This window comes from Hermetia illucens, chromosome 4 (assembly GCF_905115235.1).
Source record: "Hermetia illucens chromosome 4, iHerIll2.2.curated.20191125, whole genome shotgun sequence".
In the NCBI taxonomy this organism is placed as follows: Eukaryota; Metazoa; Arthropoda; class Insecta; order Diptera; family Stratiomyidae; genus Hermetia; species Hermetia illucens.
The window spans coordinates 59,746,054-59,770,767 of record NC_051852.1 but is presented as its reverse complement, the minus strand read 5'-3'; the positions used below and the strand labels follow the sequence as shown (position 1 = coordinate 59,770,767).

Below are 24,714 nucleotides of genomic sequence, written 5' to 3'. Positions count from 1 at the left end.
TTTATTCTATCATTAACGTTAGTTGGCAGATATCAGTATAGGAGGATAGTTTGAGGCTAAGCGACAGTATAGTGGCAGTTTCATGATTCTTTTTCAAATTTTTGGTAGTTTCAGAGAATAGGTCTGTAATCTCTGTGATCTCAAATGGCGGCATCTAAAGAATTACTACTAAAGAAATTTAATAATGTTAAAACAAAACGAACAATTGACATGAACTAACCCAATTCAAACTTTCATTTCAATTTAATGTTATGTATGCGATTACGGCTGTAAAAATAACCATACATTGAATTCGAAAGGTATTGCATCACATCGGGGAAATTTTGCAATGCTTTCTGGAAATCAGTTTTTTGGGAATTGTCCCGTTTATTACCCTAGAGTTTCAGCAAATGTTCAACTAAGTTAAGGTTTACCGATCGGAGAATCATATAGAGTCGGCATAGAACATTATAGAGCAACTATTTTCACTGAAGGACGTGTACTTGCGGTCGTTGTCCTGTTGCTCTATGCGTAAAGTAACTAATTAAGGCATAACAGATTAAAGTACAGCTCCTTCTCATTTTCTAGTCAACAAATACCAATCAATTCTCTTTGGTCGCGTTGAAGTCCCAAGTTGAGTGATCCCCGTTACCACGGATGACAATTGTATGCAAGTCGCGAGTTTTGGCTTGCCTATGGATACACTGCTTTCTAATAAATCCAAACAGGTTATATTTACTTTTGCCAGCACAAAGAACAGAATTCCAAAAATCTCAAGATTTTTATAGCAAGCTTTTCCACATAGGTAGGCACTTGGGCAGTTGGATTTCAACTGACCGACGTCGTACGAGCAATTAGATCGTCCACTTCTCTTGTCTCCTTGATGTGCGTAACAAGAGAGGCGTTGACATTGACCTTGAAAAGAATCACCACCTGATGATCTCTTACGTTCGCTTGTGTGTTGGGTCTGGCACTTCTCGCAGGGTTGGGGAACTGCGACTCTCTAAATGTAACATCGACCGCTTGTATGACCCAGTTGTTGCTCAACATTGAGAGAGCCATTTTGTTGATCGAACGGCAAATATACTGAGTAACCTGCCTGAGAATCTCGATGAGCATTGGGCCGCCATAAAAAATGATATTTTCTCGGGTGCTACACAGGTCCCGAAAGGGCGTCATACGTTCTGGTTGACTGCGGAATCGAGAAAGCGGATGGATGAGCGGAAGGGATTGAAGATTGCTGCGAGTCATAGCGTGCGTGTCGCGTTCGAACTTCGATACCGAGCGAAGTTGATGGTAGTGTATGCCGTCAAGGTCCCAAAGAAGTGTAACAAAGAGTTGAATGTAAAAATTGGAGGGATTTCTGTCTGCTCCCTGCCATCGCAAAGATAATACCTAAATTAGTCCTGGAACGCATCAAAGAACATCTCAACAACATGAACATGATCAACAGAGAGCAGACTGATTTCCGTTCCGGATCGTCCTACATTGACCACATCAACACTCTACGGATCATTTTGAAATAGTGCGGGTAATTTAGATCTTCGCTGCACTTGCTCTTCATCGATTTCGAGAAAGCTTTTGATAGGATGAAAAGAGAGAGTATTTGAAGTGCTATTATCAGAGCGATATATGATGGCGTAAAATGTCAGGTGTTGCACCGAGCTGAAAACTCGGAGGATTTCGTCAGGGTTGTTGTTACCGATATTATTTTTTCTTGTTATCGATGACGTTCTTTATGTTGTCTTTTCCGGGGGATGTGGAGAAATTCAATGGACGATGACTTCTTTCCTCAAACACTTCGATTACGCTGATGACATCGGTTTGCTCTCAGAGGGCCATGGACGTTGGCTAAATTGCTTTGGATTTGGAAACATAGTTAGATTAAAAATAAATACCAACAGAAAGTATCGAAGGCGTCGAGCTATTTGTATGTCTAGGGAGGGTGCTGCTTACCGACGGTGGCACTGGATGTCGCCCGACCCATTCACAACGCTAGATCCGCTTTCTCTACCCCAAGATCAAGTTGACACTGTTCTGTGCTAGTGTTTTTCTGTGTGCTCTACGGTAGAGGCACATGGAAAGTGAACTCCACTGTTTCCTAAAAGCTCCAAGCTTTCGTCAATACCTGTATGCTGCGTATCATCGAAGTTCGCTGGCCTGACCCTATCTCAAACGAAGAACTTGATGCTACAGAGCTGACATTCGTACGCACTGTGATCGAAATGCAGAAATGGCAGTGGATAAGTCACACATTAAGGAGGGGCGACAATCGCATTGCTGGTTACGCCATGCAGTGGAATCTATTCTCCCAATATGGCCAACGAATGGGTCGCTCATTTGGCATAGAACAGTAGAGAATGAGTACGAACGTCTTAGGAAGTCGTGGGGGATGCTGAAGGGCATTTCACGTAACCGCGAGCGATGGCACGCAAGTGTGGTTCACGCGCTATACCCCACCAAGGGGTGAAGGGTAACCACATTCGGCCTATTCCACGAAGTGACAACAAGCAGTACAACTTTACCAGGTTAACTCTTCGGTCTTCTTGTCATTCAGAAAACGTAATTTTGACAAATATTGACTTCGTTTCACTTTCTGTTGGAAAGTACTGGAAAGTATCTACTTAACTAAAACAGTACTGATATGAAATGATAAAAGCTACTGAGGTACCGATGAACTTCAAAACATACGAAATTCAGTAGCTTTGGTACTAAAAAGTCAACGCTGGTGGTCACCCCGAATAGCAGTTTCAAATGAATGTAGCGAAAATTGAACAACCTGAAGATCGTTGACTCATCCCCTATAAGTGTCCTTAGTAATTTTCACCAGTTTTAAAACCCGCAAGAAATATTTGTTTGAAAGTAGGTATTGTCACTTTACTCAGTCAAATGGGTTGTACTAACCTTATGTTCATAAACGAGTTGTTGTAGTCTTATATTTTGTTCGCTTAGAGCATGTGCTAGTCCATCAGGACACGAAATTACAACTGGTCGATCTGGCGCACCTGGTGGAGTAAGAGGCAGTGATCGAATACCCGGTGTTGAAAATCGTGAATTTGTTGCGCTGTCAGGGTGAAAACAAAATTTTACTCAAGTTACGTCAACGGATTTGTATTAAAAGTTAAATCATACCTTCCGTATGTGTTCTTTGTATAATTGATGAATTCATTTCGTGAATTTGATGATGATGTTCTCCGTCTCCGATGATTTTGAAGTAAAAACATTTGCTGTTGCTGTTGTTGCACGAGTTGCTGTTGTTGTTGCGATGACGTTGCTGTTGTACTTATATTATTACCACTATTCACACTACCATTACTGCTTATAACATTACCGTCGCTACATTTACCGCTAGTCGATATCTCTAATTTCTCATGCTCAGGTAGGATTAGAATACTTTCATCCATTATATTCGATGGCGATGAAATGACATTGTTTAAGTTATTCTTGCTACTATAGCTAATTAAAACACTATCCATAGTGGTTGTATTTGGTTTAGAATGCACTTCAGGTTCGATAGGATTTGTATTATTTGTAGAAGTATTTTTGGCTGTAAAAAAGTTGTTTTGTTGTTGTGAAAATTCATCCACGCGTTGATTACAATTGTTTGTATTGTTGTCGATAGTGTAATCATGAGGATGGCTGTTACCATTGAGTTGATCGTTTGCAATTGTTTTAGATAATTGCAATTCCGTTGTGTTGTTAATGTTGTCTGGATGTGATTCGTTTGGAACTAGGGTGTCGGTGCTCGTTTCTACTGAACCATGCCATGGATTGTCCGATTCAGCTGATTGGGTTAGGATGTTGTTGGTAAATTGATCACCTACAAGTTCCAGAAACGAAATGCATGTTATTTTAAAAGATCGTTAATGAAAAATAATTAGGAGGTAAGTAAAATTGAAGAAGGTTCAATCACCTTGTAAGTCTACGCTTTGCATCATATCATCTGAATCACAACTGCTTTCACGGTTCATGATGCCACTATCAATTTCATCACTGCTTGCCTTATCACTGTTACTATTCTGTCTTGTTACATTATTTCCGTTGTGTATGATTCCATTCACATGCTGTTGTCCCTCGTCTTGTTGTAGAACATCAATCTCGTCTCTCTCTCCTGTTTTTACCTTAGTTAATTCGCACCGACTAGCATCGCTGCTCAACGAGTTCTTAGCATTTAAACCGTTATTAATATCACAATCTCTACTAATAGTAATTATTTCATTCGATTCAGGCAATTGTTCTTGTAAGTTTTTAATCTGGATATTATCCGTTGCCTCTAAAATTTTTGACAAAATATCGCCATTTGCGCCATTCGTTGAGCTATGATTATCCAAGTTATTGATTTTGAATATTTCCGCATCATCATCGGACTGATTCAGCTCATTGGTAAGATTCTGTAGTTTTTCAGTTGTTGCTTGAATGATAGTTTTGAGAAGAACAGGCGAAGCGTTATGTTCAGACGACACGGAATTGTTGTCCGACATGTTGATCATTAGGCTGTAAAAATGGATGGATGTGGTTTAGCAATTTTTTGCAGATTGTAATTTGGTCTGGGGTTGTTGGCGTTTTTTTCAACCAAACATCTTTTCTCTTAAATTAGAAACCCGTTAGGATTTAGACCCAAAGGAAACAAAACTGATCTGGTTTTTTCTTAGTTTCACTTACTTTATAGATTTTCTATATAGAAGAAACTCAAATACATTTGTTGGCCTCAAATCCAACGGAAGGTCAAGTTTGGTTGGAAACGACCCAATTTAAAGACTTAATGGAAAATTTTTTTTATTCAATTATGTTTGACTTTCTAGCAATATACAATATGCATTTATAATAACGTTACACAATAGGGTTCCTGCTACATTAAACGTATTGAACTTTTTATTCGACATTCATACATTCCGTACCAATACATTTAATGCAACGTCAGCATTGATTTCGGTATTTTTTGGAATTTTTATGAATTCATGACTTCGCGATATTTTTGTCACTTAATTGGTGTAATCTATGTGCTTATTGATTTTTAAGTTTTGAAAAATGAGTGAAGTAGGACAGAGTTTTGAAGCTGAATTTTTTGAAACCGGACGCGATATAAATTTATTACCAGCAGAAGATTTCGTAACTCCGTGATTGGAGGAATCATGCCATGAATCAGATTCGGAATAATTAGATTCAGGGATCGATAAAGGCACTTAGTACAAAAATGATGAAATTTTATGCCTATTTAAATGTTAAATAGATAAGATAGCGAAATAATTTCAAAATTTATTTTTATCAATAAAATGATTGAAAAGAAACGTGCGACATATGTCATGCGGTACGAAATGTATTGATATTTTACGTAATGTATGCTTTTATTTTGAAGAAACCTTCAACGTTAGAGCAAATAAAAAAAATGTTATAAATTGATTCTAATGTTAGAAGAGGTTCTAATCAACTAGTAGTTCAATAAACGTTTAAGCCTATCCAATAAATTCAGGAAAATGTTAGCACTTACTGCGTTTCAGCAGTCATATTTGGATCACTCGATCGTCTAGTCAGGCCGTTTAACGCGCCACCGGCCGTCAATAGATCACCATAAGATCTGGTTTTCGTCATTTGAGCTGCAGTCTCTGGAGTTGTCTCCACATTATTCGGCGGATAGTCAGATGGATTTTGGTTTCCTAAGCTCCCCAGATATACTTCGCTCCACAGTCTTAGATCACGGACATTGTGTGCTGGCCATAAAACCCTTTCACGATTCGGCACATACAACGGGTTACGGTACATTGGACCGGAAAGGAAAGGCCAAACAGAAAATGTTCTTTCCATAACGGAATTAGCGATTCGTTCTTTTACCGTATTACATAAAAATGTACCGAATAGGCACGAATGTGAATGTTGGGCAAGCTTTATCTGAAATTCATATGAAATGCATGTGAATCATGTCCATGGAAGTGATTGTAACAAAATACCAAATAAGCCATGCTGAATTCGAAACTGCAGGGGAACTGTGAATGGATCTGGTGAACAACATCGAGCCATTGTAAAAATACTGGACATCGCTCATTCAGCTCGTCCGAACCGGGACCATGACCACAACGATCAGCAAACTTATGACCGTAACTCAACCATTCTCTTTCCACAAGTATCCGAAATCCCTGAAATAATTCGTTACAACGGAGGAACTTTCATAAAAATTGTGAATTACTTACTTCAACAGTCCGATAGAAGGGATCTAAACACAACTGCGCCGTTGCAACAATTTGTGGTGTTCGATCCCATCCATCCGAACAATGCACTAGTACGGGGCGACCTTTCTTTTCAATTGCTACTGTAACCGTCATCGCAGCCGCTAGTAATCCAGAAAGATGTTGAAGCCACATTGTGCGTTCTAGAAGACCGAGCCAACTGCAATATTAATTAAAAGAATATATAACGGCGCATATTGACAAGTAGACCAGAAAATACTTCTGCACGTCTGGTGGAGAGGCGCAAAGTTGTCTTAGAGCGTGAAAACTCTTCCGGATCACATGGATATTCCCTAAACTCATAAATTCTATTTCGGCACATGGATAATACTCGATGCATTCGCAACCACCGCCGCGAGCTCTATTTGTAACAGCCGATGTATAGGACCGCGCGTCTACAATTAATATTTTCTGGTGAAAGAAAAAATAGTCATTAGTGTGATTTTCCTGTTTGAAATTAAATTATATACCACTTACCCGAACTTCGTCCATTGTAACCTCTTCATGGCTACCTTCTGCACTAGATGGTGTCGACTCCCCTGATTGACTCAAATTCTGTCTCCTAATCTGTTCGCCTCTATCAAAAGCACAAGCATCCGCCAGCGCCTTTAACAGCTGTTCATCTTTAGAGCAGCGCCATCCCAACCACCCAACTTCCGGTTGACTAGATCGTGCAATAACCGCCCCCGATTGTTTATGACGCCAAACCACTGCAGGCAAACGCCGTGATCCACGAAAACTTGCCACATTTTGCAGTGTTTCGTCAGATATACAACAAGGAACAAGTAAAAGTTCTGGGTATGATGGACATAATTTGAAATCGGCATTTGCATTTGTAATTCGCCACGTTCCATTCAAGTCGAACTGCAACCGCTCAACTTCGCGCCGAAAATCATCTTCATAACGACCGGCACGTTGCAATCGCCCGGACCACTCATTGTTCTCGGCGTTTGCCGACGAGGTCGCCATGTAGTCTGACGTCCACGAATAGAAGGCAAAAGCAAATAGGGATTCGAGGCTTTCCGGCACACCGATATACATTGTAATTCGACGTGCCCATTCTGAGCATTGTTCGGCTGTTTCGAAGGAACATTTCACGGTACTTGCATCTTTACAACTTAACACTAACTGAAAAAGGTCACGAGTCTGTGCTGTTTCGATAAGTTCTAACGGTATTGAAGTTTCGGAACATGTTGAATTCTTTAGAAGAAATACACGATAATTGGACAGGGCAAGAATTCCATCATCTGTCCGCCCTAGATATCGTACTGATTCACCGGCAACTGAAAGGAAAATAGACGTTAATATTTACAACTCCGCTTATATAAAACGCGAGAACAGCTTTACTTACGTTCTTGGAAGGGAACTGTTAGTTGGTCGTCTTCCTTCTCCATTTGTGATTTTGGGAATAACTCTGCCGCACGAATCATCCACAAAGACGATGGAGGCGATCCATCGGATCCTTCCATGGACTGTAAACCAGGAAAATATACTATTATAACGATAATGGTTGTTGTGTAAAGACTATGAATTCGTTGAAAATTGTGCTGATTACATTTCTCGGTATAATATCTCTACTCCTAGTCGACATTGCCTTTCCCATTATCTTTCACAACAGTGCAGTTGTACTCCCATTCAAGTGCCAATAGTCGGAATAATGTAGTTTCAAATTAACTTCTCACCACAGAGCAGAAACTACCCACTTTCAACTATCCAATAATTTATTTTTCAAATGTAACGGCCAAGTAAGACTCCATTTAGGACCTTCCACTCTAGATACAAATGGGATATTCACAGCAAGAGTTATGTTACTTTATGATACCGGCCTGAGGGGTTCATGCTCCCAATAATACCTAAATGATAACCACTTTGTCATAATAAAATGTGAGCCTATCTATCAACAGATTCTTCTCTCAATCATCATCTATATTTTGAGCCTTTTGTAATATTTCCAAGTTTTTCATGAGCACTTGATAGCTGACCCTGTTTTTCACCGCTGATCGAAAACTGTAAACCGCCATCGCAAACTAAAAGATCAGCACATTTCAGGCATTTCACTTAGTCGAGTTGACTTTTCGTGTGCACTTTCGAAAAACAGTAAGCGCGAAAATCCAAGACCGTAGAAATTACTTAGACGCGGAGGTGAATGCCGAAATGACATACTAAAAAATACATACATATGCACATACAAAACCTACTCGTTTTTCGCTTGGATGGTTAAATTCACTGGGAAGTAACAACCGAAACCAAGGTTGCATTCAGTTTTGATCTTCTACTGTGATAATCGGTATCAATCGACCCGGCACGAAAGAATTGCATTAGTGCAAAAAATGCCAATGGCACTGATAAGGTTAAGTGTGTTTGTGGCGCTAGATGAAGTCAACCGGTTTATGTAGAGATAACGACTCGAAGCAATCATGTTCATAGGGCTTAGGAGAAAGGTGAGGCATCGTTATATCTCAGACCTGAATTGCCGCCCGTAAACCGCATTTTCCACTACTCATTTTTAACATTGCTTCCTCATTTGTCAAAAATAATTATTTAATCGATGTTCAATTCAAGTCATAGATGATACGAGTATGCACCAGTGCCTTGTCGAAATAACTCATTTTCACGGCGATGCGCTTTGGCCATGTGCGCCAGATGCATCGGGTTGTTAAATAGCTTCGGACTTTGTTGAGAATAAATTAAAAACCGGGTTTTCTGGTACACACAACAGCAGCCGACTGGAGCTAGAACCAGATTTCGATTCTACTAACTTGAATTCGTTAATAGTCTTCCTATATTCGTCGGATCGACTTTGGCGTGGTATGGGGAAACCACGTCCAGAAAAAATCACGATCCTAATATTTGCAAAACATAAAAGTTCATTTACCGACCAAGCACTATTTCGCTGCATGGCTGCCGCGTTCTGTGGAATAAATATGCAATGGTTTCAATGTTTATAGATATCAGCTTAAATTTATCGCTGGCATAAAACCACAACACGACACAATTTCGTTAACGTATCGATATCCAACTGTAGAGTCGAGTCTGTTGTTTAATCGAAATGAAGGCTGGAATTCGGTTTTGAGTTACAGTTGCTCGGAATTGATGTTGATATATGCATGCGGAGAGAATATTTTCTTAATTGAAACTTTTGCCAGATATAAATATGCTTCTGCAGGGAATACGGGTGCTGAAACCCTGAATAGTGGTATCAATTTATGTCCGATTTTGCAATGGGGAATATGTGAAAGTAAACTCAGTAGTTAAAATGCTAGCGATGCTGTGATTACATCGGTATATTTTGGAAATGATAACAGTAACGCTAAGTGATGATCATTGATTAGAGCGAATTTTCGTGTATATAAAAGAAAATAAAGTAAAAATGAAAGAATAATGCAGGATGGCTTCACAGGGTTGATTTCCGGGACATAGCAAAATGAAGGCATTCTAGAGATCTTTTTCTCTTTTATCTGTACGTCACTATACTACCGAAGTAAACGCCGGCCCAACGGGGTATTGATGTTGTCAACATTCACAAAACCTTCGGCAATAATTTCAACTGTATGAGCGTGCTCACCGTGGTCGCAAAGATCGATGTGAAAAATGGAGGGAGGGAAATCAGACTCAATATTAATAGTAGCAAATCCAAAGTTTTTTTTGATACCTGGATTGATAGACGGAATAATGAGGGCGATGTTCAATTTGTATAACTAGGTAGGGTTACTTTTAACGAGCTACAGTATCAGCTCAAAAATTAGAAACAAAAAGTTTTGGCCAATTTTATTTTCTTATTTTTTTTTCTGATAAATTTTGTGATGTTTATTGGAAGAACTTATAATAACAATAATAATAATCGTTGGCGCAAGAATCCATATTGGATCAGGGCCTTGAAGTGAGTTAGAGCACTTCATTCAAGACCGTAACGGTACACTACAGTACACTGTAGGAGGCAATGTGGTCAGCATTGCGCTCGCCCGAGATTATTACCCTGATTTGACTCAGGTACTCATTCACAGCTGAGTCGACTGGTCTCCGGCGTCAAATCACGATACAAATTGCACTGGCACCAGTGAGATTGGAAACGCGAGCTTCCGTACCTAGCCTTGTGCTCCAACCACTCAGCTATCCGGACACTTATGATGTGAAAAGTAAATCACAAAGATTAGGAAATGGAAATCATTTATTGTCTTTCGCCATCTTTTGTACACAAGCTTACGGCTTTGGCTCTAACACTTAGCTTAGTCCAGCTAAGCACACCGTTTGCAAAATTAATTGCTTCTGCATGAGAAAATCGTATATTGAATTCCTAGTCTTCGGAATCGCAGATAGTCGATGAATTTAACTTTAATCTATACGATACTTCTTACAAGAATTAGGAATCCTTACAACTCGAAAACTCATGATCTACCTGATCAATATATATGCTTCCTATATAATCCTTAAAATAGCAAATAGAATATTGTTTTGATGACAGTGCTTTAGGCACAAATGTTTCTTCCATTTCGATTGTTGACAATCTGAGAAACTGAATCCCTAGCCGTTTTTAAAAATACCTTTGCGGGTTGTAGCTTTAACTTGACAATGGAGGGGGTGGAAGTTTTAAATATCAGATCCACATACGAACTTTCGCAATGAAATGATTGATCTTGTCGGTGACGGATGGCGATTTGTGGAAGACTTCCCGACAAGTTTCCATCAATACATCACCTGCAAAGTGATTGAAGCTATTTTGTGACGTGTCAGCCCTACGCCTGGGATGCCGTGAAGGTGAAAACCGGGAGATTCGTCAAGTTCTTGGATCAGGCTGTTTCGCGCTGGAGAACACTTCGGAGCGCGGTAACGCTGAAGCAGGTACTGTTGTAAATTCAGTTACCAATTCCAAATATTCTTTGATTATCGAACTCTACGATTCATATGAGTTCATCCTATATTGTCATACCGCCGTACACGTTTTAGATTGCGCAAAATACAAAACTTTGACTTTCTAAAACTTTGCAAATAACAGTTGGGTCTCCTTCAAATTTTCCAATACTGCATAATATAATATCATCATCGCGTTCGAGTGAAGAATCCTCCGAAGAATTTTTCGCCCCCTACATGAGGATGGATGATTCTGTGGCCTACATAACGACGAAATCTATGAGCGATACCATGACCGTCCGGTTGTGGACAAAATCCGGCTCAATAGGTTACGGTGGGTGGGTCACTTAATCCGTATGGATGAGGATGACCCAGCCCGGAAAGTTTATAAGGGCAATATCTATGGCAGAAAAAGAAGACGAGGTAGACCCTGCCTAAGATGTAGCGATGGCGTAGATCAGGACGTCAGGGAGCTTTTAGGGATATCGAATTGGTTGACCTCGGCGCAAAACCGGGATGTCTGCAGTTCCTTATTAAGGCAGGCTTAGACCGGATACCGGTTGTTGCGCCGTTGATGATGATGAATAGAGACGAAGATTTTGCGTCGGAGTAGTGGCGTAACTGGCGTTCTTGTTGATTAAAAGCACAACTAGATCGAGCCTATTGTGGTCAATGCGGTGGTTGGTGGTAACATTGTGATCAAACAACAGTTTGGTCCCATAATTTTCCAAGATTCTCTGCGGCGTATGTATATTTATAATAAGGATGGTGATTTGCCACCAGCAAACGGCGAAGTTGATTTTCATCTTTGGCATATATATTAAATGTCTTAATGTACATTCAAATCTCACTGTCTGCTACAGTGTACTGGAGTGTACCGTTACGGTCTTGAATGAAGTGCTCTAACACACTTCAAGGCCCTAATCCAATATGGATTGTTGCGCCATTTATTATTATTAATGTACCGATTATTATTATTATTAATGTACATCTTGCGAATATGCCATGTTTGATTTGAAATCCGAATTTGCTTTCACGCAAAACATGAGATAACCGATTCAAGGCCAAAGAAAACCATAGATACGTAGTTGCCTTGGGAGATTCTTCACTTCATTGGTATCTACTGTGGTCTTTGTGAGGATTCTTAGGATTCGATTTACTTTTATACAAGTGTAACATTTATAATAACGAATGTGATATCAATTCAAAGGCTGATTTATAATAATCGATGTTGGCTGTTGAGACAACTTGTTTTTGGTGGACAGTCTGCTTCATAAAAACTGTAACGTTTATAAGCTCCTCACCCATCAATATATGAATATTTTCGCAAATGGCGGGAAGACAAATAATTGGTCAACCTTTTAAGGTAGAAGAGGCACCTTGTTGCTTGTGGGATAAAATGGGGGAACTGAGTTCGGATCGACAATCAACTGAGTTCCTGGCGCCTTTCAATTATCTACCTTTTCAAGGATTATTTCAAAATCGACAACAATTATGTTAGGTGTGGTAATTTCAGGGAGGACCTCGCATAAGCGCGTAAGGAGCCACGTTGATTTTAAATTACAACGGCTGCGTTGGCTCCAAACACTTCTACAGAAGTCTGCTGCCTGAGACAGATCCGGGCTGATTTCTTGATCTCAGATGAGTTGGTTTTGGTCTTTCGCTGAAAGGTTTTTTGATACCTTTCAATGCGAACAGAATGGAGGGCCTTATACATGCAAAAACGTGGTGTAAAATTTCTGAAAAAAATAATGAAGCTACCTCTATACGGTGCCCAGGCCTCAAAATACTCTCCATATCGATATCTACTCAAATTAATTTAATAATAGTATTTTACTATATTTTTGGGAAATTGATTAGAGCCACTATTATCTTAGAGTTGTTTAAATTTTGCAGCAATATAGACTGTAATATGAAGCATGACATCCTCAAGTTTGGTCAACATCTTACTATCACTGACAAAGATACAGTAGCTCAAAGTTGTCGTCCGTGTAAATGTACTGCAAACCAAAGTACCAAATAACACACTAAAGGGAGTAGTTTGACATAACAAATGGGAATATTTGAAATTCAGAACTATGGTTCAGTGATAATAATGCATGGAAACTTCAAATATTTTACGAATAATATACTAGTTTATTTACCGCTTAAACACTTTTCTTAAGAAAACGTTTTTGTTAGTAGCCACATTATCAGAGCTCATAATGACCCCGATGAACTGATAGTCAACTAAGGTTGTCACATTCATCGTGGAATACTGACGGTCATAATTAACTCCCCCATTAAAACTTGAATCCAAAAAAATATTACCAAATAATGTTATGAAACGAGTTTTGCAATAATATTTATCAAATCATGCCGACCAAACAAAAACCATGTTATTGTACATTAATCTCTCATTGTCAAATGAAATTCGGATTTCTGGCTGTTTGCAAAAATACTCGGCATCATATAATTACGAATGTTGATTCCGTGAATTCACTATCGTCATAACATCCTACACTTTGATTTGAAAGTTTAGAAATAAAGCAATGAGAGTAGAATGGAGGAAAGAACAGCAAAATCTTTTCGTCAAAAAAGTTTTGTTCGCCGAGATAAGATAAAGCAAATGGCTTAGCCCGCCGGCTCGTTAAATTGCAGCCAACAAAACATATCACTTTTTATTGTTTCACTTTATTGAGGTTGCTGTAATTAGGAATATTTTTAAAAATAGATTTCAACTGACCAAAAATCATTTGGCATTTATATGCCGGCATGAGTGTTATCTAGAAATTTTACTTGAAGCGCTGCATGCGGCGATAAGGCACGATAAGCTTGAACTACTTGAAATTTACTTTCGGAGTTGTTGATAAATGTGTCAATAAACTTATTTTTCTTATAAATAGTGGTAGGGCTACAACGGAAAATCGGCTGTTTCTCTGTAATTTTGGAGTGTCCTTGTATTCTTATCATTTGTTGAAAATGTTTAAGGAAGGTTAGTACTGAATATTCCTGGATTTGAGTGTGAGTGAATATTCAAATACTCTCAACGGTAGTGAAATATGCCACTAATGGTGATAAATGCCCGTAAACTATTCCCTTATCACATTGAGTTTATCTAAATCCAATTTGCACAAGACCTAGGGCACTAAATATTCCAATTATGAGCGTATGAATATAGAGTAGGGTAAATAGAAACATTGGATGTGTGCCACAATTTCCTGGTAATTACAGGAACTCATTGTCAAATGAACAGTTACAAATGCATATATCATTTTAACTATTGTCTTTCGCTTACCATATTCCATATTACCATATTCTTATTAGAAGCCGGATTTCAATCAATTTCCGTATATTATGGCGGATGTTGAAGGATGTCTTTCGTGGATTGGCTCCATAACATGTGACGATGTTGGAGGACGACTTTGCTTCTCCGCGGATTATGGTCACCTTTATCAATCTTTTCCGGTAACTTTGTCATATCTGGAGACATTTGTTAGGGGGGTGTGTGATTTGCAAAATATACATAGAAGCGCAGTGCCGCAAGCGGGTGTGGAGTTCTTTCCAGAGTCCCAACATCTTGTTTCGCTTATGATCTGAATACTCAGCTTATTAATATTAGGTTGGGGAAAAAGTAATGTCCTATTTTGTCAATAGATGGCGAAACTTAAACATATCTTGTGTTGTACTCATCGCATCGGGTCATACCATACGGCGATTTGAAGACGACAATCTGGGCTACAGGTGTCTCTTTGACAGTCTTATGATCGTACGTTTCAGTCTCAAGTTATAGCGCGTCAAAGATGGAATCCACCAAGGAAGAAATTCGTCATATTGTAGATTTTTACTACCTGAGAGGTAAAAATGCAGCGAAGGCGGTCAAACAAATTTGTGAAGGTTATGGGTCCAATACTGTAACGATTCGCACAGCACAGCGTTGGTTCGATCGATTTCGTTCTGGTGTAGTGGATGTCAAAGATACACCCCGTATTGGTAGGCCAATTCTTGTAGAAACTGATGAAATCGTCGAAATCATCAAAGTAGACCGCCATGTGAGCATTCGCTCGATTGCCCAGGAACTGGGTAAGGACGATAAAACCGTTTGGAACCATTTGCAGAAAATTGGATTCCAAAAAAAGCTGAATGTTTGGGTGCCACACGAGTTGACGGAAAAAAATCTGTTGGACCGAATCAACGCTTGCGATGCACTGTTGAAACGGAACGAATTCGACCCATTTTTGAAGCGGATAGTGACTGGTGATGAAAAGTGGTTCACGTACGAAAACCTCAAGCGAAAAAGATCGTGGTTAAAGCGCAGCGAGACGGCCCAAACCATCGCCAAGCCCGGATTGACGGCCAGGAAGGTTTTGCTGTGTGTTTGGTGGGATTGGACGGGAGTCATCCACTATGAGCTGCTCAACTGTGGCCAGATCCTCAATTCGGTCCTCTACTGTGAGCTAGAATTGGTCAATAGGAAATGTGTTGTGTTCCACCAGGACAACGCACGGCCTCACACATTTTTGATGACCCGCCAAGCTACGCGAGCTCGCATGGGATGTCCTATCGTACCCACCGTATAGTCCGGACCTGACACTAAGTGATCACAATCTCTTCCGCTCCTTCCAAAACACTCTTGGTGCTATTAAGTTGGCCTCAAAAGAGGGTTGCGAAAACTGTTGTCTGAGTTTTTTGCAAATTTTCCCCAACCCAATATATTATTAATATTGAAGTTGGAGCCCTAAATAGCGTTGACGGCGTGCGCGCACAGACACTAATCGGAAATCGTTTTCGATAGTCAAAAGTCAGTCCCTATCCGAGGCACTGTTAACGTTTCGATAGCAAGAATGTTGCGAAATTCGCAGACATAATGAGCAATAGTAGGAATGAAGCATATGATCAAACGCAACAGCGATCTTAAGTAATGATAGATAAGTGTGGTTTGCCTTCTTTTGAATTCTATTTTTCCGGCTGGTGACCTTTTTAAAAAATTGAGTTAGTGGAGGATACAGGAAAAAAAATATTGTTTATTATTCGCATTGGAATAACTGACGAACTCAAAACAGTGTGGAGCTGATTATCAAAAATGATCGAATAATCAAAAGTTTGATACTTATTTGTGAAGAGGGAATCCCCCCCCCCCCCGGCTATCACGAAGATATTTACAGGTGTAGGAGTGACAAGTATGGTATTTGCTATGGCTAAATTATTCATTTACTATTTTATTTAGAATAATTTAAAATTTTTGGGTGCCCAGCTTGACCTTACTCGCTCATCAAGCGTGAAAAAATGTCAGTAATCGGTAAAATAGAAAAATACATACTGACAGTACAAACACAAAATTGCTCAGACCTTAAGTAGTAGAGTCTGGTTCAACGGCCCTTGAAACCAAGTGTATTATCTACTTGCTCCTACTCACGTACGCTTTTCGTAAGAATTTTCCATAGGCAGCGCCCTAGAAATTCATTCTCCGATTCAAATGCTGCAGTATAGATAAGAAGTCAACAAGGCAGCCAGGGGGAGCAGCACTAAATTAAGAACATACATAAGTATTTATCAAACTGTCAGGCGGGCGGCGACCGAGTAAGCAGACACATTATCTAATACTCGTCTTCATCGCCGCGCAACTCGGTACCAAAGCAACGACCATCACCAATTGCAAAAGGAGGGCATTGTGAGAGGCTTGTCCCGGAAGCTCATTTATTGCCTATTATCATATAATTCACCGAGCATTGGAAATTTCTTAATGCTTCTCCATTGAACCTATCCAAATGCAGTCCATTTTGTTCGGAGACAAGAAAAGTGGAAATAATGTTCGTCTGGGAAAATAATGTGCTGCGGAGACATATGTTCTGGCACAGAAGCTTTGTCGCATTATGGGATAAGGAAGTTTTTTGATGTGAGAGGAGGGAAATATAACGAATTTACGGCAACATCAGCTGCTATCTAAAGATTGGTTTCGGAACCAAAAAGAGTATACAGACGAAAAATTCACTGCTGCCTAATTAGAATAGAGTGATTACTTGCTGCGAGTATCGGAAGTGCCCCATCCTTGGGCCTTTGCCATCCACTGAGCACTTTAATGAAGGAAATCGCATTGTTGCATTCGTTCAACATTCTCTAAGCACAAAGTATTCACTGGATTCATTTTTCTTACTGAAGCGTATCATTGAATGATGGTCGAGTCTATAATTCACTTCCAAGATGGCCTAAATTAAGTTCAATTGAATCCGGGAGAATGGACCGAGAAGCATAGCATACTTTGCGCGAACCGCGTACTGTTTCCTTCAGGCCTTCGTGCAACCTTTTTGCACTTCTCAAGATACACTCCGTCGTCTCCTACACAACAGCGGTGAGTCGCTAACTACGGAACTGTAACGAGCCAACGAAGACAGATTGATTTAGTGATGGAGTACTTAAGACGTGCAGTTTATGAGCTGGCTCCCTTCACTAATAGCATTGTACGGTGGTATCCGGGCTAGACCCTAGCATGCAGCGACGGAAAGCCGGCTCGAGCGTATTGCCCAGTCGTCATTGTTTATTGATTTACTGTGAAATTTTGTCGTGGCTTCGAACGCCAATAAAATTTAATTCTTGTTTATAGCATTTTTATGATATCTTTTCTCATTGTGTATGAGCAGATATTTAGATTTCAGAGAGCGTGGAAAGAATGCTGCTCGACTGGTTTCATGGTAGATGGGAAAAATTGATTGTTAAGGGAATTTGAAGAGTGTTAGGTCGTTTATTCGGACGTCCACCACTTATTGTAAGTTTACAGGTGAGCCGAGGTTGTGAATTTTTATCGGAAGGCGTATGCAATAAACCATGGAAAACATGGTTTTGTTAGGGGAAAATTCATGTTGATGAATTCAACAAAGTAATCTAGAAGGTAATCTTATACGATTAAAACATTAGCAAAGTAGAACCTTTTGACACGAAAACAAATTAGGAGTAAGAAGTGTATGGGTTATTCAAAAACATAAAGGTTCAACTGATGCAGTAAGATTTCCATGAAATATTTACAAAACGATTGAAAAATAAAACAGTTCTACTTTTGAGGCGGAGTAAAACGTCGCAACAATTTTGCATCGATGAACATTTTAGCATTGTTCATTGTATCCAATATGAAAGTACGTAGACCTAAATGGTAAACATTTTGAAATGTTTGTTTTTAAGGCGTTGTGTGAAACAAATCCTTATTAAAATTGGTTCAATCTCTGGATGGATTGTCACGAAATTTGATGACAAGATGTGATCTGTGGGTCCCTTTGAAGTGATTGAAGGAGGCCTCTCCATACATGCGAAAGGGAGGCGTAATTTTTGATCGCCGAATGTGGTGTGGTGGTCATGTGGGGTATCAAAGTATCCAAAAAGTAATACAGGTCTCATTCTCAGAGCCTACCCAGCCCAAAAAATCTGAAAAAAATCACAGTGATGCAACTATGTGAAATCTAGGCCTCAAAATACATTCAATTCCGATATCTCCACAAATAAAGTGAATAATAGCATATTACCATGTTTTTTAAATTTGCCGGAAAACCGCCCTCAAGTTCATTCCATAGGCGATATATCACATAATTCTGAAGTTTGAAAGCAATCCGACTATTATTAACAAAATTAAAGAAAGTCAAATTCGCACATTTCGGGTTAATTATTATTAAAATCGGTTTATTGTCTGTCATACGCACTTTTCTCGGATATCCATATAGCAATTGACACTAAATTTGGTCGAAAGGTAAGGTGCGTAATACTTCGGCTGAAAAACGGCAATTGGTGATTTTTTTGGCGTGAAAAAGGTAAATCTATCCGAGCAGTAATTTCCACATTGCATATGGCGAGGGCTACCGTGTTTCGAATTTTAAAACGAAGATCGCTTTGAAAGTGTAAACACACGACGATCACCAAAACTGTCAGCGAATGACAAGCGATTTACCATACGTAATGTCGCGAAAAACTCAAAAATAAGCGCACCAGAAATCGCGAGAGCCGTTGCGGGAAGAACTAACCAAAACATTTCGATCCAAACAGTAAAACGAGTACTGAAAAAAACGGGGTACAAATCCCGTACTGCTGCGAGAAAACCATTCGTAAGTGAGGCGAATAAAAAGAAACGTTTAAAATTTGCTTTAAAATACGCTGATATGCCAAAAAAATTTTGAAATGACGTCATATTCACGGATGAGTCGAAATTCAACTTATTCGGAAAAATTTAACTGTTAGTGGAAAACACGGCGGTGGTAATGTAATGGTGTCGAGGTGTAGCTTGGTTTTTATCAATGGCAACATGACAAGCGACTCGTACATGGAAATTTTAAGAAAAAAAAGTACTCCAGTGAAGAAAAATGGGGGAATCAAGATAACGACCCAAAACAAAGCTTTTAAGGCAAGACAATGTCTTTTATAGAACTGCCCGAAAGACCTCGAAATCCCCCCTCAGTCACCGGAAAAATTTATGGGACTACTTGGACAGGAAAATTCGGGGAAGGCCAATAACCAGTAAAATTTACCTCAAACAACGTTTGCAAGAAGAGTGGGCCAAAATTTCGAATACCTATCTGAAAACCCTAGTTTCTTAGATGCCGAAACGCTTGGCTGCTGTAATCAAAGTGAACAACTTACATACCAAGTATCAATTTTTAGTTTTTAGTAGTTTTATCTTTTGTTTTTTTCGGATAGTTTCCCTCTGCGTAGAAAATAAGATTTTTTTTTTATTTTTGGGGGTGACTTTTGTGATTTTATTTTTTTTTCATTTTTTTTTGTGATTCTTTTATATAAAAATATGTAGGTGTAAGATGATTTGTGAATTTGTAAATAGTTCGCAGTGTCTACGCATTCAGTATGTCCGATTATTTACCTGGAAGATTGATATTTTATCTCCAAGAATGCAGTACTTCTACGGTAAGGAGCCAATTTTGTTCTAACATAAATTTGTTAATAATAGTAGGAATTCCACCAAGCCTTCCAGTATGGTGCTCTATATTATAGCCCTTGTTATTGCACAACTTTATAGTACTGAGATTAACCTAAGGAAGTTTGGAGTAAATTGACAAGAAGTAATATTATATTAACTTTATTTGAGCAGATTTCGGAACGGAGAGTATTTTTAGGCGCCATATGCAGGTAATCCAAATGCACTTGCAGGCCCATGGGCGTCTGCTACGTGATATTTTCTCTTAGCATAAAGTGAAGTATTATGATTCGAATTAAATGGGTTCCTCTTAAGTTTTGCAACTAATTTGACAATAGCACTTTGTTAAGTGGAAAAACTTTACGTTATAAAACGTTCTTATACTATGATTGGAAAACTGGAAATGGATACTATGATTGGAAAATGGAGAAACAGTCCGTGCAATCCATTGGCTTGAAAACTATAAGTCACCAGGAGCCAATGGAAGTACAGCCGAATTGGTTAAATATGTAAGCAACTAACTACACCAAGTGGTTCATTAACTGATGCTCAAGGTGAGGGACAGCGTATCAAAGACGAGTGGGAACGAGGCCTTACTTTTCCCATAAATAGAAACATCACGCAGTGCAGCAATTATAGAGGTAACCACGCTGCTGAATACTGATGGCATTTGGATAAATAACCAAACGGGCCAAGCAGCACTATGGACTTGCGGAAAGCAATCTTCCGGGAAATAATGTAGCACGCGGAGCAAAGGAAAAACTCAATTGTGTAAGCCAGCCGACGAGGTTTTAGTCATAAGTGACGCCAGTAGAGATTGGAAGAATATGGACGAAATTTGTTGGCAATCGAACGTAAAGCGAACAACAGCTCAACGTGATTTAATTTATTTGTATCAAATAGTGGTGCTCACAGCTGGCGGGGAGGAAGACAGATGGGCAACCCGGTCGACTGAACCAAAATCAAGTGGCCGACGAGAACCTCCATAGTGTTGGCACCGGGACACGCTGTATCGCATTGGCTTGCCGGTTGTGATGCAGTAGGCGAATGCTTCAAAGGCTTAATTAGGGCGATCAGACCTGAGTCTGCACGGTGACTCATATGAAGTGGCAATAGTCACGGAGCCTTACCAAGGGTATACTGGCACCGGGATAGCCCCTGAATTCATATACTTCAGATGAACTCCTGTTGTATGTGTGGTTGGCCCCCTAGTGAGAGCTTCATGGGGGTTGTAGTTGCGTTCAAGCGAACAGAGACCTTCGGGTCTCAGCGTGGTGTTGCGTTTCAACACGGGTGCCGTACTTCTTATTTCGGTAGAGATTTAGGTAGGTCTTGCATCCAGCAGTATGAATGCTAAGCCATGCACTTGGTATAGACTGGTACAGTTGTTGCTTGTTTCAGCGGGGTTCTGATTGTGGTCACAAAATCAATCCGTGTCTTAAGAAGACCGTGGGATTAAATCGTCCAAACAGGTGCTCACATTAAACCCTCAAGGACTTTACTGTACCAAATAGTGGTGCCCAGAAGTAGCGAGGAGGAAGACGGGGCGGCAACTCTGTCGGCTGAACCAAAATCAAGTCGCCGAGGAGAATCTCCATAGTGGTAGCACCGAGAGACGCTGTATCGCATTGGCTTGCCGGTTGTGATGCAGTAGGCGAATGCTCCAAAGACATAATTAGGGCGTTCAGACCCGAGTCTGCACGGTGACTCATCTGAAGTAGCAATAGTCACGAAGCCTTACCAGGGGTATACTGGTACCATGGGGACCCGGGATAGCCCCTGAATTCACATACTTCAGGTAGACTATTGTATGTGCGTTCAGCTCGGTTGTTTGCGGTTGGCCCATTAGTGGGAGCTTCATGGTGGTTGTGGTTGCGTTCAAGCGAACAGATACCTTCGGGTTTCAGTGTGGTGTTGCGTTTCAACATGGGTGCCGTACTCCTTAGTTCGGTAGGTCTTGCATCCAAGAGTATGAATGCTGAGCCAGGCACTCGGTATAGACCGGCACTGTCGTAGCTTACTGCGGCAGGGCTCTGATTGTGGTCATAAAATGAATTCGTGTCCTAAGAAGACCGTGAGATTAAGCCCACGAGACAGGTACTCACGTTAAGCCCGGTGATGTAACTGTACCAAATTGTAAAATATTGTTAGCGATAGGTAGAGGTAGATAGAAGAAATCAACCATCTTGGCAATTGGCATTCATTACGAAATCACTGATGCAAGAAAAATTCGACAAGGCCAGGCAGGCATAAGTTGGTGAGCTTAGCAGCGTGACTACTTTTCCATTGCCGCTTTTCTGGGAGGCGAGCAGAGCCCTTTGGCCCGTGCTGTTTTGACTTATGGCAACCAAGTTGAGGAGGCCGTGCACTTGGTTGCTCGCTGAAGCCCATTTTGGTTTCAGCTAGCGGTGGAGCGAGCTACTTCCATGTCAAACGCACATAAGTGCGAATCGCGGTGGCCGTGGCATAGCAAATTCTTTTTTTGGCTGTCAGTGTAGAAATGAACGAGGAATGGACATCCGCACTCCGATTATCGTCAAGTTTTTTTTTTCAAAAATGTAACACTCATCTGTTGGTTTAATATATTGTTTTTATTGTCTTCTCTGTAACATTTATCGTTTCGATTAACATTTATATACAAAGATACTTTGGTTATATGAATATTTTTTTTATTTAAAAAAAAAACTAAACCAACACCCCTATTGTAGAATGTCATGTATAATGGGTTGCTCGCTCTTCCCCTTTCAGAGGGGACTACGGTTGTCGGTTGATTTAGCTCTGGTTGTTACAACAAACTACTCAGAGGATATGCAGGTCCATGCGACGGAAACAGTGAGAGCGGTAAAATTCTGGCTAGAGAGGCTGGCTGACCTTGGCGGACGAGAAAACGGAAGCAGTCCTAATAGCAAACCGTAGAAAGAACCACACTGTGAAAGTGAAAGTAGGTGGATATATGGTCGTTCAACGACTATCAAATACTAAAGTTAGCTTTAGGGAGCATCCAGAGTAAGCATGCCAAAAGGCAGCCAGTGCCACTGAATATTGGCGGGTCGGAACATTGTCAGAGTTTGCTTCTAGCCGGTTTGGTGTGATCCATTCTGCTTAACTCGTCACCTGTGTGGGCAGAGGCATTTGCAAACTCTCAGACGGAAGCAGGTGAATTCGGTTTACCGACTGATGGCTTTTAGAGTTTGCAGTGCTTTTAGAACCACATCATATGAGGCCGTATTGGTGGTGGCGAGCATGATCTCTGTGGACATTCTGGCGAAAGAAATGAGTGTGCTTTACCTTGCACGATGTATGGAGGGGCACACAGATCGCAGGAATGGAGCAAGGTCAAAGTTGAACGATCTCTTTCAACGCAGAGGGACGAGTATACGAGGGGTCGGCGGTCACATAGGCTCATTCAACCCACATACATCCGGCTTTTGTGCGGTACAGCTGAAGCGGACGCGCCTTTCTATGATTTTTCACCTCCATGTACGAACGAAAAAAATACTCTATTAAATTGCTTTGTCAGAATGGCAAAAAATTCAAAAGAAATGTGAAAATAATAGAAAGTACATAGATAGCGTCAAATGCCGTACAGTTACAAATGTGATGATAAAGAGGTAGCAACATTACAAAAATTGGATCTATCATTGTCCGACGCCATTGGAAGTATTCAAAAAGCTTGAGATGACCTTTCAAGAACAAGCTGCTAATATAAATCAGTTATGTGCATTCAAGAGGCTCTAACACCTGGTTATGTCACATACTTGGGTCCAGCCCTTCAAAAATTAAATTCTAGTTAACAGCTGAAGAAAAGGCAAAAGCTTTACAATTTATACTCCATGTGGATATCTGGAAGCAGGTCTACTGTCTTTAATAATTTAATTTAAAGCTAGAACTGATTCAAACAAGTGATGTGAAATAATAAACCAGTCGGGAAACCGGCAGTTAGGCACTTCAGGTATGAAAGGTTTTGTTTGCTTCTTCTGTGAGTATATTTAAGTGTAGAACTATCCAATTTGTACGTAGCCCGTTATGTATATGCACTTAGCATGTCTGACTAACCACTTTAGTGTGATATTGATATTCAGTTGCAGTAAATTTACACGGTAAAGTCAACTTTGACTACTGTAACTTGGTTGCTAATAGTATCATTTTGATCAAACTTGGGGATAATATGCTTCATATTATATTTCACTTTGGAGTAACAAGGCAAACTGGGAGAGCGTGGCTGCGACATACGGCTTAAACCAGCAACTGATTACTTGGTACACTGACGGATCCCTCACAGAAGAGGGAGTGGGTGCCGGTGTCATTGGTCCAAGGAAAATATACTTTGAGCCAATGGGCAGGTGCCTTAGCATATTCCAAGCGGAAATATAAGCCATAGACAAATGTGCCTCCTTTAATCTGCAAAGGAACTATAGGGGGCAGAACATAGCTATTCTCACCGATAGCCAAGCACCGATCAAGGCACTTAGGTCCAACCAGGTGAACTCTAAACTGGTATGGAAATGCCTTGAGAGACTGAATACACTCGGTTCGTCCAACAAGGTCTGGATACTCTGGGTTCCAGGCCATGTTGGGTTGGAAGGCAATAAGGCCGTGGACGAACTAGCCAAGAAGGGAGCAGGGGCGCCTTTACACAGGCCAGAACCCTTCTGTGGAATCAGAAACGGCTTTATGGTTATGAATCTAAGAAATGAAGAGGAACGGTTGAGGGAACTATACTGGGCGGGCCTACTAGGGATGGAGCAGTCCAGGGTGCTTATTGGGGGATACGAACCTATA

General features: G+C 40.3%; 2 protein-coding genes across 3 annotated transcripts in view; one reads left to right on the top strand and one right to left on the bottom strand.

Moving 5' to 3' along the window:
• Positions 1 to 24,714, bottom strand: part of LOC119656125 (myotubularin-related protein 4) — a 62,049-nt gene that overhangs the window by 32,634 nt on the left and 4,701 nt on the right. Inside the window, exons 2-10 of one of the 2 annotated variants that reach the window (XM_038062452.1) lie at positions 7,552 to 7,672; positions 6,678 to 7,483; positions 6,421 to 6,611; positions 6,165 to 6,360; positions 5,925 to 6,110; positions 5,468 to 5,865; positions 3,893 to 4,473; positions 3,112 to 3,799; positions 2,884 to 3,043 (exon numbers count right to left, since the gene is read on the bottom strand). In XM_038062452.1, coding sequence (XP_037918380.1) covers positions 2,884 to 3,043; positions 3,112 to 3,799; positions 3,893 to 4,473; positions 5,468 to 5,865; positions 5,925 to 6,110; positions 6,165 to 6,360; positions 6,421 to 6,611; positions 6,678 to 7,483; positions 7,552 to 7,669 — 3,324 coding nt within the window. In that variant the 5' untranslated portion in view covers positions 7,670 to 7,672. Of the gene's footprint in view, positions 1 to 2,883; positions 3,044 to 3,111; positions 3,800 to 3,892; positions 4,474 to 5,467; positions 5,866 to 5,924; positions 6,111 to 6,164; positions 6,361 to 6,420; positions 6,612 to 6,677; positions 7,484 to 7,551; positions 7,673 to 24,714 lie in introns of those variants that run through there. The other variant, XM_038062451.1, reaches the window with a different exon arrangement.
• LOC119653946 (histone-lysine N-methyltransferase SETMAR-like) lies at positions 14,831 to 22,848 on the top strand. The gene is made up of 2 exons (XM_038059107.1): positions 14,831 to 15,330; positions 22,641 to 22,848. Exons 1-2 carry the CDS (start codon positions 14,831 to 14,833, stop codon positions 22,846 to 22,848), a joined length of 708 nt encoding a protein of 235 aa, XP_037915035.1.